A 17439-nucleotide genomic window follows, 5' to 3' on the forward strand; every position below is an offset into this window, starting at 1 on the left:
ACTATCACAGGCTGGAGACACACACACATTCTATATGCAACCAAATCCAGGAGGGGAAAACAGAATGCATTATTAAAATAGGAAACATGTGTAGCCCTCCCTTTGAACAGCTCTTACTCACCTGTTGGTGTGGGAATTGTTGTGCATAAACCAGGAGCGGTTGTTGTCCACATACATGGCCCATGCCTTGTCATCTTTCCCCAGCATGACGTCCTTCAGCACATCACCACGGGCTACGCCAAAAGCAGGGTCCGGGTGGTTGTCATAGCGATCAACAATCATCTCCCAGTAGTGCACCCCGCGGGAAAAGCCTGTATTTCCCATAACCACCCTGTCATCATAGCTGTTGCATGTCACCGTCAGGTTGTCATTGGAGAACATAATGTCAGGGTGGGCACAAGTGGGGTCGAAGGTGAACCAGGCAACTGTAACAGAAACACACTCAATGTTGATAAGAACAAGTATAACAACAACTTTTCTGAAACTTCCAAAGACAAGCAAGATGAAAATATAATGTGAATGACAAGATGCATTTCATACTGCAAATTAAAACAAATCAAATACACTCCAGTAGGTGTTTAATTACAGTAATTAGTGATAGTACGTTATTCGCGTCTGCCAAATGTCATGAACACAAGTTCAAAGAAAGTATAAAAAAGAACGACAACTCTGAAACAATTTAACAGCTAAATTTACTCAATGATAAAGTTCAACATTCTCTTCCAAGTCTTTACTTTTTGTAATGTTTTTATACTCAGCTTTAATAAAGGGAAAATTCAGCTCAGCCCTTTCTTTTACTTTAATTGTCAGCTACAAACAGACTGATGTACTTGCAACGTAGACATCTGAACGACATTTATTGTGTCTGAGATGAAGGATGCAGTTGAACTCACACAGGACAAAGATTTGTAACTGTTCACCTGGTCTAAAATAGCAACACTATATTTAAAACACAAATTCTTAAGTCTGCCACAAATGATATTAACTTACCCATGCATTTCAATTTAAGAGTACCAAACAGAAGATGATTATGAACTGAGAAACAAAAATGAATGAAACTGTTTGTAATTTTAACCAATTTTTAACATATACAGGTGATTCCCGATTTACAATGTTGAAATTTGAAAGTTGAAAATATCGCAAGTCGAAAATGCATTTAATACACAGCTCTGCATGACAGACTGGGAGATAGATATCGCTGCCGCTGCCCAGCATCGTGAGAGAGTGTTGCTTTGCAAATTGTTTGCCTGGGAAAAAAAAATCTAAATTCCAAGTATGGTTTTTATTGAATGTGTATCGCCAGCTCACCATCGTAAAGTTGAAAAAAATCCTAAGTCGAACCATCGTAAATCGGGGACCACCTGTATGTCTAGGCAGTACCCTATATAGACAATACATTCATCACACAATACATATAACATATTTGAACTTACTGACATTCAAGTTTGGAATAATACACCACCACCACAAAATGTATGTAAAAATATAATCACACACTATGACAATAGCATGGACTATAGTGACCATGGCTAGACAACGACAGGGTTATGTTAGGTGACGGGGTTCAGAAGACCCGTCCGTACCTGTTGCTATGGTTTCTATATCGCATGGGGGGAGTCCAGCTGAAATGCATGAAGGAGAGAAAGAAGAAAAGCTGACAGCACAGAGGCGACAGGCAGGAGGAGCAGTAAAAGCAGCGTGATCAGGGAAGCTGGCGCTGCTCAGTGGTCCAAGAGTCTAGAAGTGATCTGAACACATATTACCCAGGGGTTTGCCTCGTGTTGTCTGGGCAGACAGACAGCAGAGTGGCCAGATAGGCTGCAGATTGCATCAACCAGCATGAAAACAAAACCATACTGGCACTTCACTGTGAATCAGAGCCTCTTTTCAGCTCTCATCCCATTTACTCACAATTTCCTGACAATTTCCGTTATTTCCCTGGATGCCATCTGGTTGGCATCTCAACCAACGGGCTCTTCAGTAGAAACATATTGTCATTATGCCTTATTACTTTGAATCTGACAAAATACGAGTTTTTATTCCAGGAAGGGGGGGGGGTTAAAGGTTGTATTTATCAGCACTCATATTGCTATTGATCTTATTGATATAACATACATTGTTATTTGTGTGGAAGGCACGCTACTGGATGACATCCAGAATGGAGGAAATTATCTTTGCATTTTAGAATTTTTTTGCAGCTGTAGCTCATGAAACTCAGTGGCCAAATGGTACAGCATGAATGCTGCATGTGAATCTGAACCCTGCACCAATAGTGGATCCACTGATTACTGACAGTCTTCCCTGCCGACTTACAGCGATCCCTGTCAGCAAGCAGATGTCAGTGTGCAGGCAAGCGTGCGGGACAACTGCTTTCTTACTCTCAGAGGTCTGCATGACCAGGGTTTTGCTGTACTGGCTCACTCCGCTGGCATTGAAAGCTTTCACCCGGGCCTTGTAGGTGCTGTTGAAGTGCAGCCCATCCACCGTGCATATTGTTTCTGTGCCAACATACACTTCCTGTCAGGAAACACAAGTGTTCTGTTAGGACACAGTGATACTACAAAAAGCAGATTGTGTCTCTCATTGTCTGAAAATGGTTCAGTGCACCACCTTCAATTTACCCTAGAAACAAAATGCAAAAAGAACATGTACAACAGACAAGCACTGTTCAGTATTTTACAATTCAGAACACACCCAGAAAGAGTAGGCTAAACATGTACTGCAAGCTATTAAAATATAAATGTGAATTACACAACTAAGAGAAACAGATATGGAGAACAGAAAGTGGAGAGCAATTTTACCTTACAGTACTTGAAACAATGAATCTGTATGTAAAGTTACACCCACAGCAGCGGTATTATAGTCAGTGTACACTAATATGTAGATGCTGCAGAAGAGCCACAAGTCATGACAATAATGAGAGTTAATATTGTGGAGTGGCTATCAACGAGGAATGGTGTGGCACACGTTCACATGTATGAATACACAAAGTTTGTTTTGAGTGGCAAAGGCTGATTCTTAAGGTGCTGAGTATTGCTCTCAGTGCATAAGATGTTAACAGGGCAGTATGATACCTTGCTGGGATTACATTTTGAAACATCTGTTTCATCACTGTCAAAAAAGTGCTGGATGTGATTCAGAGCCAAAGCACGGTTTTTTAGGTCTTTTTTGCAGCACTGACAACCAAATAAGTGTGTCTTTTTTAGTTTTATGCAAACTGGGAGGTGTGGAATTATTTCTCACTATGGCCTTATTTTATTAACTAATCTACAAAATTAAATCCTTCTGTCCATCATGAAGGTCAGTGCATGCGGACCCACCCTGAACTGACCCCCATTCCCATCATCCAGTTCCAGGATGTAGCCATCCACTGCAATGTTGGAGAGAGGAGGTTGCTTCCATGACAAGGTAGCGCTGTTGTTCTGGGTGCAGCACTCCTCCAGCTGAAGTATGGGGGCTGCCGGGACTGGGGAGGGAACACACACATCCTGAGAAACATGTTGACTGACACCTGTTCACAAAATGCAACATTACAACCACCAGTGCATCAGAGTTCATGCTACATATTCAACTGAATTCAATTTGTTCATACAATTAATTAATCTCTTGCAGTTAAGAATTTGCTACTGACACCTGTTTAACAATTTGCGACAGCTGGTCTCACTTCTCCTGGAGACTGAGTCTCACACAACGTAATTATCCTACACAGCAGCTAAGCAGCTAACTGAGCTGGTGCCATCTTCACACATTTCATTCTTCACACATGTCTTTACCCTTCATCTGCACAAAGTCCAGCTGATGGATTGTCTGCAGAAGTGGACCACTGTCCAAAGTCAGATCAAAGTCACTAGTCATCCTAGGGGTCAGTGTACCCTTGCCCCACTGGCTCTCTGTCATGTGGACCCTCCGGATGAGGGCGTCCGAGATCTGCGGCACAGGGGATCGTAGCCTCTAGTTAGACACCTTTAAAAAAAGTGTTCTCTTTATGTGAAATGAGAGCACAGCTCGGATTACATAACCAAGTTCACAATTCAGCCACTGCACCAGAAATAGAAAAAAATAGGTCTCCAAATTCATAAGAGCATGTGTGGCACCTCATGAGTGCCATATCTACTATGAAACAAGTCTGCAGTTTATGTTCTTACAGTACACTCACTGGGTGAGGCTGTCCTCCAGCTTTGGACACTGACTGGCTTTGTCCTGTACCCACCTGTAAGAAGCCACTGGGATCATTCTCCTTAATGACCTCCATACAGTATTCCATGAGTCCGGTGGTTTGGCGCAACTTCACCGTGCAGTGGGAGATCTGATCCCGCACAACCTGGCACAGGGGTGGCAGTGGGATGCAGGAAAGGGCAGAGAGACATAAGAGGGACAGATGAAGACAGAAAGGACAAGAGAGATAGTCACCTAGGTTGTACTCAATTTGTCTTTTTGCTCTTGGCTTTTCTCAGTATTTCCCCTGATTTACAACAGATGAGCTCATTTGAAGTTGCTGCCATTTTATGGGAAATGCTGGCAAATCTCTACGGATTTGTCAAGTGCCTCATTTCAGTATTTTAGAGCTATAACCATGGTTGCTAGGTAACAGTGAAATAGCCCCATGAAAGCACACCATTTAACAACTCCAAGGTAAGGATGTTTGATCTAAGTTCTACAGAATACAGTCACCCATAAGAACTGTCAAATGTCCTTCATCTACATCGTTCTTCATACAGTCCCCTACCACAAGTCCACACCCATCGAACCTTCCACTGTCACTCCTTCTTCTGCGTGCCTTAGTCATGAACAGTATGTGCTATTATTGATTGCAGTGCTAATTAGACAACATACATAGTCTGTTTGGGCTAAAAGTAAACCTCAGTCTTGCACTTGGCACACACTGCTCCTAATCAAGAAAGCAGGTCTTTGCAGTTAGAGGGAGGGCGGGGGGCTGGCCTGAGTCCAGTGCTGCGTCTTGTCCCCAAGCTCAGCTCATCAGTATTCTGTACACCTCCAGCACCCGACCACAAGAATCACACCACCACAGCCCTGATCCTGCAGCGCAAAGGGCGCTCACCCTGCCATCACCAATGCTCAACACAGCTCTGCCTAACGGTGATTCCATCAGCCTCTTCCCGATATTTCATGAACTAAAGACCACCCCACAAGTCACTGGGCATAAAGGTCAGAGGTGACCATGGTCTCGTGTAATGATCTGTTGAAGGTACAGAGCACTGTTCAATTGTTTTACTGTGCACGTTTTATGAAAACTACAGGATGGCTCCCGTTCAATTTTTTTTTAAAGTTCACTCTGATTCTGCTATCTGAGGTCTTGTTCCATGCAGGGTACAAACTGGACCATCATCCTCCCTACAGTGTACTGGCACCAGTCCAGGTGGCTCTCGGTCCTGACTGCAGAATCCACTAGGGAGTTCTTGTATCACAAAGTCCGTACATTGCCAGACCACACCATCCAAAGTGCCTAACAGTTCATTGCAGCTTTCCCAAGTTTTGTCAATGACTACACGAGAAAGGGAGCAAACTTGGACACATTTGTAATAATGCAGTAACTTAAAGTAGTATATCTTAACATGGTATATCTCAAGAGAAGATAATTTTGACTGAACTTATGCACTTTGTCACTATCAGTTCAGTCCACACATGGATGACTGTGTACTTTAATGACAACAGTTACCTGGGGTACAGTACTGAGTAAACAAGTTTAGCTTTCATGTGAAGTCTTAGCTTTCTTCCTCCTTCCATATTATGGGACTTGAAACAGTTATCACAGAGCAGCCTTTGTCCTAAACCTGAAACCAAATAAACCATGGTGGCAATGGCACCCAATGGACAACAATGTTGGTCTCTTTGTGGGTGCTTTGCTGGATTTTGTAAACAGCCAAACACACAGTCCTTTAAATGCTGCCAGACAAACAGGGCAACTGCACTGCCAAGTGGTCCCATAGTGAAGAGAGTGTAAATAGAGTGAAAGAGGGAGGAGAACAAGGGTGGTAAAACACAGTGTAAGCAGATAGATAAATGAGAGGCCTCCACTCTCCAACTCCTGCTTTCCACACCACTATGCCTCTTCTGAGGTCTCCTCTGAAAACCTTTACTGTAGCTCTTTACTGTGGTTCTCCCACATCCAGCAGCGGAACAACAGACCCCAACCGTCAATGTTCAGCCATGATCATTTGGAGCTGAGAAACATGGTAATTCCCTGCACATATCCTTCACAAACTAATCTAAGTGGTTAAACACTGTTTTTACTTGATGGCCTTGTAGAGCTCAGGAAATCATTTTCAGTTTTGGCCTAGTTGGGTTTATTCAGTTTTTATTTGGATTCCCTCTGAAAAATTTACAGCAAAATACAGAAGGTCGTGCAAGAGAAGCACTGAATATGTCACACAGATATGATCTAAGCGGAGTCAGTTTGAAGAATCAGGGTTACATGACTACCGAACACTTTCAGGGCCACAGAGAACACACCCCACTGTGAAAGCACTGGAAACACACACAGAACTTAGTGGAAAGGTATAAGTAGAGACCAAGTAAAGATGCACTAATACTGTTAAATCTAAACTGTTGGGATGACAGGCACCAGTGAAATTAAAGCCATGCAGGGATTCTGAGAAAATTTAAACGGATGCCTGTAGCCACTCTTTTTATTTAAGCAAAAAGAGTCATCTGTGCAAATCAACTAATTGGCTGCCCTTCACCTAGCTAAAAAGGGACATTTTCACTTGAGGTGCTACAATGTTTTGAAAGTGCTCCTCCTGCAATTTTCTGAATTCGTAAAATATGAGAACACAGCACCAGGGCGGATGGTTTCTGGTCAGCGCAGGAAGACGACCTGCAGAAATGCACTAAAAACTTTTTAAAAAATCATAGTACATACTGAAATCATTGACCGTGACATTATAAATGTATTATTTATTTCTGGCAGGCTTATTTTTTTTTATAGATCTGGGGAATTTTTTTGTCCAGACATAGAAACTATATCAGTAGGAAAAATACAGAATTTTCAGATCTTAAGTTTTACCTGCTAATGTGCAGTGACACTGAAATCCCATCTGAATTGTTTCAATCAACATTAGTGAGACAGGGGGCAACATTAGTGCTGTGGCCCTCCTTCTATGAAGTATATTTCCATGCTTTTCCACAGTTGGTACAAACCTATTAAATCAGCAAGGCCTTTCTAAAGATGGTTCTTATACATGAAAGATTTTGTTTAGTGAGGACAGTTGCCAGTCCCAAGGAAGCCAATCCCAAGGAAGCCAATCCCCAAGATTTGTGCCAGCATATCTCTGATGGATCAAACACAGGGATTTATTACTTTCTGACAGATCAGAGCGGCAGAAATGACAACACAACAAATGGGAAGGTTCTGTATCAATGGTGCTATGGAACACAATGTGAAGAAAAACAGTGTGGACTACATACAAAGGAATGTTTTTGAGCTTGGAGCAATCTATTAAACAACCATCCTTTATGGTTAGGGTTACCTATCCCTACCTAAATCCTAATAATAAGGAACAATAATTACCATAAAACACTATCACCCAGGTATTTGTTTAATGTGCCCCAAAGCAGCTAATGGTACAATAACACACACTACACAGCTCCTGGTCCAGGCCATGCTGATATCTTGTGTGGACTACTGTGACTCCCTCCAGTCTCTCACCTTCTGGCTTCTTCCATTACACCTCTCCAGCAGATACCAAATGTAGCTGCACGAGCTGCATTTGATCTGCCAAAGTGTTTGCATGCATCTCCCCTTCTTGTTTCCTATCACTGCCTTCTTGTGTAGTTGCTGTACCAAACTGAAGATTCTGGTTACGACCTAAAAGACCATCAATAGATCTGGTCCCCAATACCTACAGGATCTGATTGCTTGCTATGCCCCAATCAGAGTGCTGTGGTCCAACACCTCTGGTCGCTTGATGGTCTCACGCACAAGAGGTCCAAATCATAAACTCAAAGGGTCTCAGTTATGGCTCCAGTGTTTTGGATTCATCTTCCTTTCTCACTGAGAACAGCTGAATCAGTCTCAACGTTCAAGAAGGGTCTCAAAATACACATAATTTTGACCCACTTCTGTCTGATCTCCTGAAAGCTCCATAAACTTACACTACATTACCTGTTTATAAAAAATGTTCTGTTAAATCTAGATGTAGGTATTCATGTAATGTACTCTGGAAAGTATGGTAATATTGAACTAATTGACTGTACTTTAAGAATCACATGTCCAGACTTCTGTCTCTCCATCTGTTGATGAAATCCACTTTGGTTTATTCGGAATTGTACAATGCTTTAGAGAGAAGTGTCTGCTAAATGAATAGATTAAATGTAGTGAAAATGCAAGACGTGATATAAGGGATTTCAGTTTTGATTATGACCAACAAAGCACCGAAGATAAAATAAAAACTATCGGTTTCATACTGTCATTTGAAAGAAGACATTTAATCTATGCTCTCTGCCCTCTGTGTTAGCCCCCCTTTCTGTTGATGTTATGCAGAGTCACTGCAGCAATGCAGGCTCCCGGCCACCTATTTGCTCCTGGGTAGTAAGCCCACAGTGAGCCCAGCCACACGCTCCTTTGGAGGTGACTGCAACACAACCCACAGCATCTAACACTGGAGTGAGCAGCACCAGGGAGAGTGAGATAACAAATGTATCACAGGAAATGATAGAGAGAGATGATGACATATGGAAGAAACACACACACAGACAGACAGAAGCCGCTTGCGCTGAGTGGGGTCGCAGTGAGCCGGAGCCCAACCCGGCAACACAGGGTGCAAGGCTGGAGGGGGAGGGCACACACCCAGGATGGGACACCAGTCCATCACAAGGCACCCCAAGCAGGATTCAAACCCCAGACACACCAGAGAGCAGAAGCAACCCTGCTGCGTCATCACACCCCCCTATGGCAAAAACAGTGAGGACAATTTTCATAATTTTGTAACTACACTTTACTAATGATGAGTGCCGTAACAATGCTAAGGGCTGTCCCAAACCTTTAACATGGGTCCATGAATCCATAGCCTTGGCACAGTGTCAAGTGCCCTAAATACTCTCACCAGCCCAATTCCTTTATGGCCTGCACTAGAAAAAAAATTCTATTTGACTTTCAGCAGCAGCAGCAGGATGATGATAGGCTGAAGGTTTGGTTATTTAACTAAAGGTTTGGCAGCAATAAATCTCATATTCAGTCTGCTTCTGTTGATGTAATGCACTTTTTGTATTGTTCCCTGACATGTACATAACTTTGGAGAAAAGCATCAGCTAAATAAATAAATGTAATAAAAAAAAAAGTGGATGTGGTAAAGCGTGCATTGGCACAATATGATTACGTTACAGTTCCTTGGGGAAATGTTTCCTGAAGGGATACATCTTTTGTTAAAATATCACCATCTTTTACTTTATTTTCATACTGATCACACTGAAACCAAGATCAAAATAGCTGGACTGCTGAAAAACCATGTGAATTTAGTAACAGTGAACTGTTACAAAAGAGAATGGTAGAATTATCCTTTTACCAAATTACTGAAAAAGTTCACTTTTTACCTGTGTGCATAATTGAATTGTGCAGTTTTTAATGTTAATGGTTAATAGTTTCAATGTTAATCTTAATTCCCTACATAAGTAAATTCATGAAGGCACTATACATTGATTTTTGAAGACATTACAATGTTTCTTAATAACAAGGCTTTACACAGGCTATTATAATGGCCCCTAGAGAGAAGCAACACTTAAAGGTGACTTGCAATGAGAAAGGATGTGACAGAGGTCATGGAGAAAGGTTGTTAAACTGCAAATATAAACTACATCAGCTCTTTCTCTTAAAGGGACAAGCCACAGATCTTCAGTACAGGGGGATATTCCTTCATGGAACAGTACATCAACATAATGTGTGAAAATATGTTTTCTGTCCTATGACCGTCTGATTTTCATTACCTCTTTCATTTCCACAGTTACAAGGTAAGGTGTCCACCTGTACTTTGGGCAGCACTGCTGGGATTCCTCTCATTATGCATGCAGAAACTGGATACAGGCCACATTAGGCTCTCCATCTCAGCCTACATCCATGTGACAGCTTTCCCAGGTTTCCCTACGCAACACATTGCACTCCTCTAGGGGCTCATTTTAAGAAGTGTGAATAGCATGGATGTGATGTGTGTCTCTTTCTGTGGGGGGAGGACATAAGATTGGCAGCACAAGAAGTGGTAATAAGACAAAGATGAAGGAAAAAAACAAAGAAGAGCCTGAGAGAAACTGTTGTGACTATATTGGTGCCAAATGATCAGACACGTTTACTGTGACAAAATCCGCAATATGTCAAACACTGAATATGCCTCAGGGAAAAACATTTAAATCACAGGCAATACAATAGACCAATTCATTGATATTTAGAACCTCTACTTCCACAGCAACAAACATTCACAAATTCCCTGGTTGCCATGGAGATGGACCACTGGCGTCACAAGCCTCATCCACAGACAACGACGTGAGAGAAGACTGGACATATTAGATTCATCACTGTGGCCAGCTGCTACGCTGCATGCAGCTTCTAACATTTGCTCCAGAGGAACTTCTCTGTACCTCAAACAGCTCGCTTGGAAGAATACGATTTGTGCCTGAATCTCCAGGAAGGTCAACTTCCAAAATATTTATTTGCAATTCTGTCTCAGGTACACAGTTCAGTTTTGTACACTGTTTTTATTTAGAAAAACTACTTCCATTACATTACCTGCTGCAAAAAAAATCTGTTTTGTTCACTTCAGACTGAATTCATTTGACATCAGTGTATGATATGACAGGAGAGAGAGCATACATGAAACTGAACTGAAGAAAGACAAAAACCAAACAAATGGTAGATGTCTTTAAAACATTTAATATTTAGTTTCTTTTCTCCTCTACATTTTACTCTGTTACTGTTAGCCCCATAGTACAGTAGTATCTTTAATATGCCAGGGGCTCTGGTACTGTTTTATATTTCCAGCTCCCGTTAGGCCTTCATTATACACTAGCTCCTTGTGTTACGAACATTTAAGCTAGAAATTTCAGGATTTAAACATTATTTCCAGATTATTTATTTTGAATTGCATTTTCTTCACTTATCCATTTTCAATCACATCAGCCTGCTGTGGAGTAACACCTGTGTGTTGGGATGTGGGCCTAAATCAGCTGTGTGTCTTGTGTTTGTCAGTGTCCATGATCAATGAAATGGGGAATGCTCTACGTGTTGTTGGAATTAACGGGACAAAAATGGGGGCTTGTGGAAAGAAAGTATTTCCTGAGACATTTTGGTTTAATTATGATGTAGTTTTGTAGTTAACAGAAATGTTAAACAGGGCTGTGGAATCTACACAAAACCTTCGACTCCAGACTACAGTAACTCAATAACTGCTTCTGACTAACTCCACAGCACTGATGTTAAAAGTCCTAAAAGTATAGCATTCAGGAAGGGACTCATAGCACATCTCTTTCTTACCCACTTCTTCCCTGATCTCATAACAGCTACTTAAATTTGCATCACACCATCTGCCATGGCATCAGACTAAGTTTTATAGGCAAATTCTTGTGTAATGTGTGCTGGTTAAAGGAAAAAAAAAAAAAAGAAAAAAAAAGGTGGTATCTGAAAAATTGACTGTGTTTTGACAATCACCTGTGTGCATCTTTATCTGTTGTGAAATGCACCTTGTATGCATTGTACATGACTGTAGAGAAATGTATCTGCAAAATAAATATAAACATAATATAGCTTTTTTGGGACATTATTAAAATCTGACAGTGATGTAATGGTAAAAGGGATTTTTAGAGTGAAGAACAAATTCAGTTATGGAAGGACTTGCGGCCCCAGTTGTGTCTGTTAGTCGATGAGCCAGTATATTCTTTTATTCAGTGAAGTAATAAAAAGCCCACTCAGCTGTTAGCTGCATAATAACTTCTGTAATCATTGAAAATTTTGCTCTGCAGAGTCCCTCAAAATTTACAGCGGGTCAGCAATGTAATGTAACGACAGACAGGATTAAAATGTTATATCTCAAAGGCCATCTTTTCACCACAGTGCATGCCCATAAACTCCAGTTGTCTTAGCCGTGCTATATTTGGTACAAGTAATGAAGGAGTCAGTGACCTGACCGGGAGAGAAAGAAAGTCTTGCAGTATATGGTGTAAACGTTGCTCTGCACAGACTGGCGCTGAACCACAGCGCACAGTCTGAACAGAATGTGTAATTTCACTCACCACTTCAGCACATCACGCTTCACAATTCATAAAAATCACACCTGTTTATGTTCTGCTCGTTCAGATCAGCACTGAGCTCCAATGGTACGAAACGTTAAACATCGAACCGAGACCTTTGTATGTTGCCTCCCTCTCACCCTGCAGCTATCTAAAATCACGTTTCTCTCTAAACACTTGTATTTGCTAAATTTTAATTCCACAGAGCACCCAAGCATGAAATTGGAAGGAAAAAGCCACTGCTGCTCCTCCTTCTCTTCCTTCAGTTAAATTTTCAGTTCCTTTCTTTCCTTCGCTTAATCACAGAGGTAAAACATGGCAGATCTTATTTAAGCTACAAATAAAGCTGATAGCTGCAGTGGACATGTCAGAGACAAATAAGTAACACGTTGTGACACCTATGCACTACAGGCAGTTTGTTAGAAACACACAGTGCCTATTTCTGGACCTTTACCACGGAATGTTTGGGGATTTATCTAGGACTTTTTACACCATTTGAAATGTGAACACCGATAAAATAAACACTGAATACATACATGCTTATGTTTGACTTGCAAAATACTATCAAAAGACATAACTAAAATGGGAATCAATAGTATGCCTTCAAATGCTAATTACCAATTTATTTATTTGCAATATATGCTATTTATAGCAATTTATTTTACCCTTCACTGACTCTAGAGCACAGCCAGCATGTTCTCATTATCAAATTTATAGGACTGCTGATGTCTAGGTCCGAAGAAGGTGAACAGAATTTAATGTGCAAGCAACTGACAGCCACCAAGGGTGTGCCACTGACCTTCAGCTTGTGCTCGTGCTCCTTGTTGACACGGGACAGTAGCTGCGTCTTCCTACGGTTGAGTGCGTCAATGAGAGCATCGCACTGGGCCACCAGGCAGGCCTCAAATTCTACGCCGTTCTCCTGCAGGAAGACACAGACGGGCTGGGACACACTGGAACGCCAGCCATAACACACACAGACACACAGAGAAACAGACTGGCGGACAGGTGGGTGTCACACACAAAGGTATCCATTATATAGACAGAAAGGTTGCTGAGAGGAGAGGTACCGACAGGACTCAACGAAATATAGACAGAGAAAGGGATGGACAAAAAGATGGAACAAGGTTGCAAACGGGACTGAGTGGTGGAAAAGGGGACACAAAACAGAAAAAAGATGGAGAGCAACATGTAGACAGGGGCAGAGAGAGGAGGTCACTGTGGGACACTGGCCATCACGTACTACACTCTCACAGTGACAATGGTTTCAGTTTAGCTGTCATCAAATGGTCACTGAGCCGATGTCACACCACAGGACGCTCTGGCACCCTCCTGCCAGGCAGATGCTGATACAGATTGTCATGAACATTGATGACATTCTGTATCAGGTTACAAAGGGATCTCCTTTGATGAGGGTCATACACAGGTAGTGCAGCTGGATATGTCATTAATATCGACTTTGTGACAAGCCAGTACCAAGTGAACCTAGATTCAGAGGATATGAAAAACACTAAACATGTCTACTTCAGTGGGGAGTGGTATTAACTTGGTAATTAATCTTAACCATACGTCGCAGTCAAAACGTAGTGAGAAAGGGTAGAAACTCTGAATGTTTTCCCGTATGCATCCCCATGTTTCCTTTCACCTCTCCTCCTTTTAAAACCTCACCTTCTGTGTTTCCAACCCTGATGTCACTAAGGGTGTGTCTGGAACCTCAGTCGGCTGCATTACAAGAACACCATGGCAAACACGGTCACTGTTAACATCTGTGCCCTTACAGAAGCATCTGCAGGGAATAGCGCCACATACTGAAAACAGTTCAAAAGGCAAGCAATGAAACACCGCCCAACCCTAGATGGGTCCATACGGCCCTCAGGACATCTCCTCACGGTAAAATGAAAAGAAGAAGAAGAGTCACAAGAAAAGACAAATTTTTGGTCATTGCTTAATAAGATGGATTGGCTAACATAAAATTTTGTGTGTAAGAGAGCACAGCCAATAACACACATGACCCATTTGGGCATGAACACTCACGGTTTTCAAAATGAGCTTCTTATCAATTCAAGCCTTGGCTGGAAACAGTTGTTTTCTGTCATATCTTGTCTGTATCTGATTATAATAGCATTAATTTTCTCATGTCTGGGCAGAAGAAAGAAATGTATTAGCCATCCTAAAACAGTGCAGTTTTGGTTGGCTGTCTGATTTTACTTTGGGAAGCTGAGTCTAAAAATAAGTTGTTGCTCTGTTGTCTGAGATTTCTATTTTGGGATTTTCAGAGAAAAGGTAAACTATTTTTTACCACTATCTATATCAAATCATATCTCAAATGACCCCAACTTGGATTTGAACATTAAGAAGGCAAAAAAGTCTTGCAATAGTAAGATGAAATGGTAATGCCACAAAAAACTTCCAATGAAGCCTTAATGTTTAAGCATAACATATAAAAGATGAAGCAGCACAATTCATAGCCCACCATCTACTTCCTCCTTCAACTGAGGATAAAACACATAAACACTCATTATACTACCTTACAAAGATTACAGAAAATGTAGTGTCAATGTACTGGCTTGGATATTTAGCACATTGAAGCAAATATACGGTATTTAAAGATTCGGAAAGTGCATTAGCCATGCTCCTGTTGTTACTATGGAAGTCACATACAGTATTAACATATCCTAGAACATCACAGTTAGCATGGGATGCTGATGATAGCTCAAACCAAACCGACGAATAATAGGCTCTGGTCACATCTCTGAAAACATTGGAGGCTTAATAGAGCAAGTTTACTCTTTTCCAGCAGAGTTAAGCAAAGCTGAAGAATAAAGTCAATTTCACATTTTGGTATGGAACAATCAGATGTTGTCCATAGTCTAACATTTGTTACTGGAACTCATCTTTAGAGTATCACATACATGGATAACAAGTCCCTGGCTGTAATTGGTCCGTTTTTTTCCTGTTCGCAGAGTGTGCCAGTGGTCGAGTGCTTTGGGAGCTGCGCGTGGGAGCAGAGTGGAGAGAAAGAGAAAGAGAGCGAGAGAGACGGCAGGTATGTGTCATGCAGAGTAGGCCATTGGGAGTGGGGGGTGGGGTGAAGAGCAGGGAGTCGTGGGTGGTTGATGAAACCTGAGCTTCAGTACCTGAATATGCTGCACCATATTTCTCAGCTGGACCAGGAACTCTTTGGCTTCTGTGGCCCTGTCAGACAGGATGTTCAGAGCCTGAGAGAGCTGTCCCTGCAGAGGGGCGAGAGAAAGACCTCCTTCATGTATCACATGACTGCAGTAGACACTACCTAAAGCACATTACCAGCATTGCAACTCCTGTTTTATTGTGAAACGAATACTTTTCATATTAAAAAAATTAAAAAAGACTGTTTTATTCATAGTGGGTTGGACCGGGTCCTGCTCTCCGGTGGGTCTGGGGTTCGAGTCCCGCTTGGGGTGCCTTGCGACGGACTGGCGTCCCGTCCTGGGTGTGTCCCCTCCCCCTCCGGCCTTACGCCCTGTGTTACCGGGTAGGCTCCGGTTCCCCACAACCCTGTATGGGACAAGTGGTTCTGACAGTGTGTGTGTGTGTGTGTGTGTGTGTGTGTGTGTGTGTGTGTGTGTGTGTGTGTGTGTGTGTGTGTTTTATTCATCACTATTTACAGGCTGAGTTGCTGAAATTACTGTTCTGCAGTTTAAATTGCTAATGTGTGAATCACAGTAAAAGTGGTAGGCCCTGCTGTTACCATCTGGCTGGGTTTCCAAGGAAATAGAAAGTGATAGAAAACTAAACAGTTATCCATACTTAGATACTTGTCACATGTAGCACATCTACAAGCCCAGACGCAGGCAATGGAAGCCTCTCTAGAAGCAGAGATTTAACTAAACAGTTTTGCGTCCTTGATGTGAAACAGTAGTTGTTCTCCCCATTTGATTGCCGCCGCTTCTATCCACCACTCCTGGCATAAATAAAATGGGACACAGAAGGGCAGCGTGCTCGGAACAACCTCTTTCTGTGAGGGTTCACACAAAATGCTTCGTGGTGACAAAACACTGAGTCAACAGTAGTTGAGTGAGAGTGTGTGGGGGGAGAGGTCACAGGGTTCATGTGAATGGGGGGAGGCCTGTGTGAACGCATATTTAAGTGGAGCTGTGGGACAGAAGAAATGAACTCTGCCCTTGATCCTGCTCTGAAAAGCAGGTTTGCTTCAGCTAACCGGAAGCAGGCTGGCTGACAGTTTATTATTTCGAAAGGTAGCATGGAAAAACTTGTGTCTGCTTCATCTGGCAAAAAGCAACCTCCATTGTGAAGCAGAACAAAGCACCTAGCAGGAGTCCGCTATGGTAGAAACCATGTGCAAACATCCCATCCAACCATCACTCTTACAATTGGCATTTGAGCATCACAGGAGAATGTGTGATCCTTGGGGAAGAGAATACCAGAGAAAAAAAAGATGGATCCTGACCTCTTGGTTTGGGAAACCATGACAATCGATGACTCCACAGCTCCTTGAGACCATAGTGCTTACTAAGGATAGAGAACACAGTCCTGCTCTCACAAACACATCATAAGCCTAACTCTAGGGAATTAATACCATCTCTACTCAACAGACATAGAAGAGTAGTGGTTGGGATTTATCTTATGCAGCTAAAATAAGAATTTTACAGCCACAAGGTATGTAGAGGAATGTGCCCGCAATAATTTAAACAATGTTCTGTTTTAATAGGCACTTTCTACAAATCTGCACATCGCCTTAAAGGGACTGAAAAATAAAATTAACGGCTTGTCATGAGTGGTTCAGAATGATGCCAATCCATTTTCACCCTCCCGTACCTCCCTTGCTCCTCTTGTGCTGTTCCACTTAATATTTTTCTACTCTCCTCTTCTCAAGTCAAAAATCTAGGTTGCCATAATTAGTATGGCAGGTTAAAATAAGGATTGCAGAGGAAGCATTTCCAAAGCAGATATACAGTAGGAAATTTTACCACCAGAAACATTTACATTTTACAAAAACCACACAAAGCCATGTTGTGTCACCGTTGTTCATCAGCTTTTGGTATTGTCCCTGTTTACATCATTCTCTTCATAATCTTCTCTTACATAATTTTTATATCCTTTTTGTCTTGCCCTCCTCTCTCATTCTCCTCTCTCTTTTTGCTGATGATCTTTTACACTGCTGACAAGTTTTTTGCAGTGTTGCAGTGAAACTGCATTTGCTTGACAGAT

The 17439-nt window shown here is 41.9% G+C and overlaps 1 protein-coding gene across 2 annotated transcripts in view; it reads right to left on the reverse strand.

Moving 5' to 3' along the window:
* The window catches only part of trim9 (tripartite motif containing 9), a 28837-nt gene that overhangs the window by 1954 nt on the left and 9444 nt on the right, over positions 1-17439 (reverse strand). The window contains exons 2-9 of one of the 2 annotated variants that reach the window (XM_029258270.1): positions 15366-15461; positions 13028-13150; positions 4211-4321; positions 3774-3927; positions 3321-3466; positions 2379-2517; positions 1584-1622; positions 122-425 (exon numbers count right to left, since the gene is read on the reverse strand). In XM_029258270.1, the coding sequence (XP_029114103.1) occupies positions 122-425; positions 1584-1622; positions 2379-2517; positions 3321-3466; positions 3774-3927; positions 4211-4321; positions 13028-13150; positions 15366-15461 (1112 nt within the window). The remainder of the gene's footprint in view (positions 1-121; positions 426-1583; positions 1623-2378; positions 2518-3320; positions 3467-3773; positions 3928-4210; positions 4322-13027; positions 13151-15365; positions 15462-17439) is intronic. The other variant, XM_029258271.1, reaches the window with a different exon arrangement.

This window comes from Scleropages formosus, chromosome 15 (genome assembly GCF_900964775.1).
Source record: "Scleropages formosus chromosome 15, fSclFor1.1, whole genome shotgun sequence".
NCBI lineage: Eukaryota > Metazoa > Chordata > Actinopteri > Osteoglossiformes > Osteoglossidae > Scleropages > Scleropages formosus.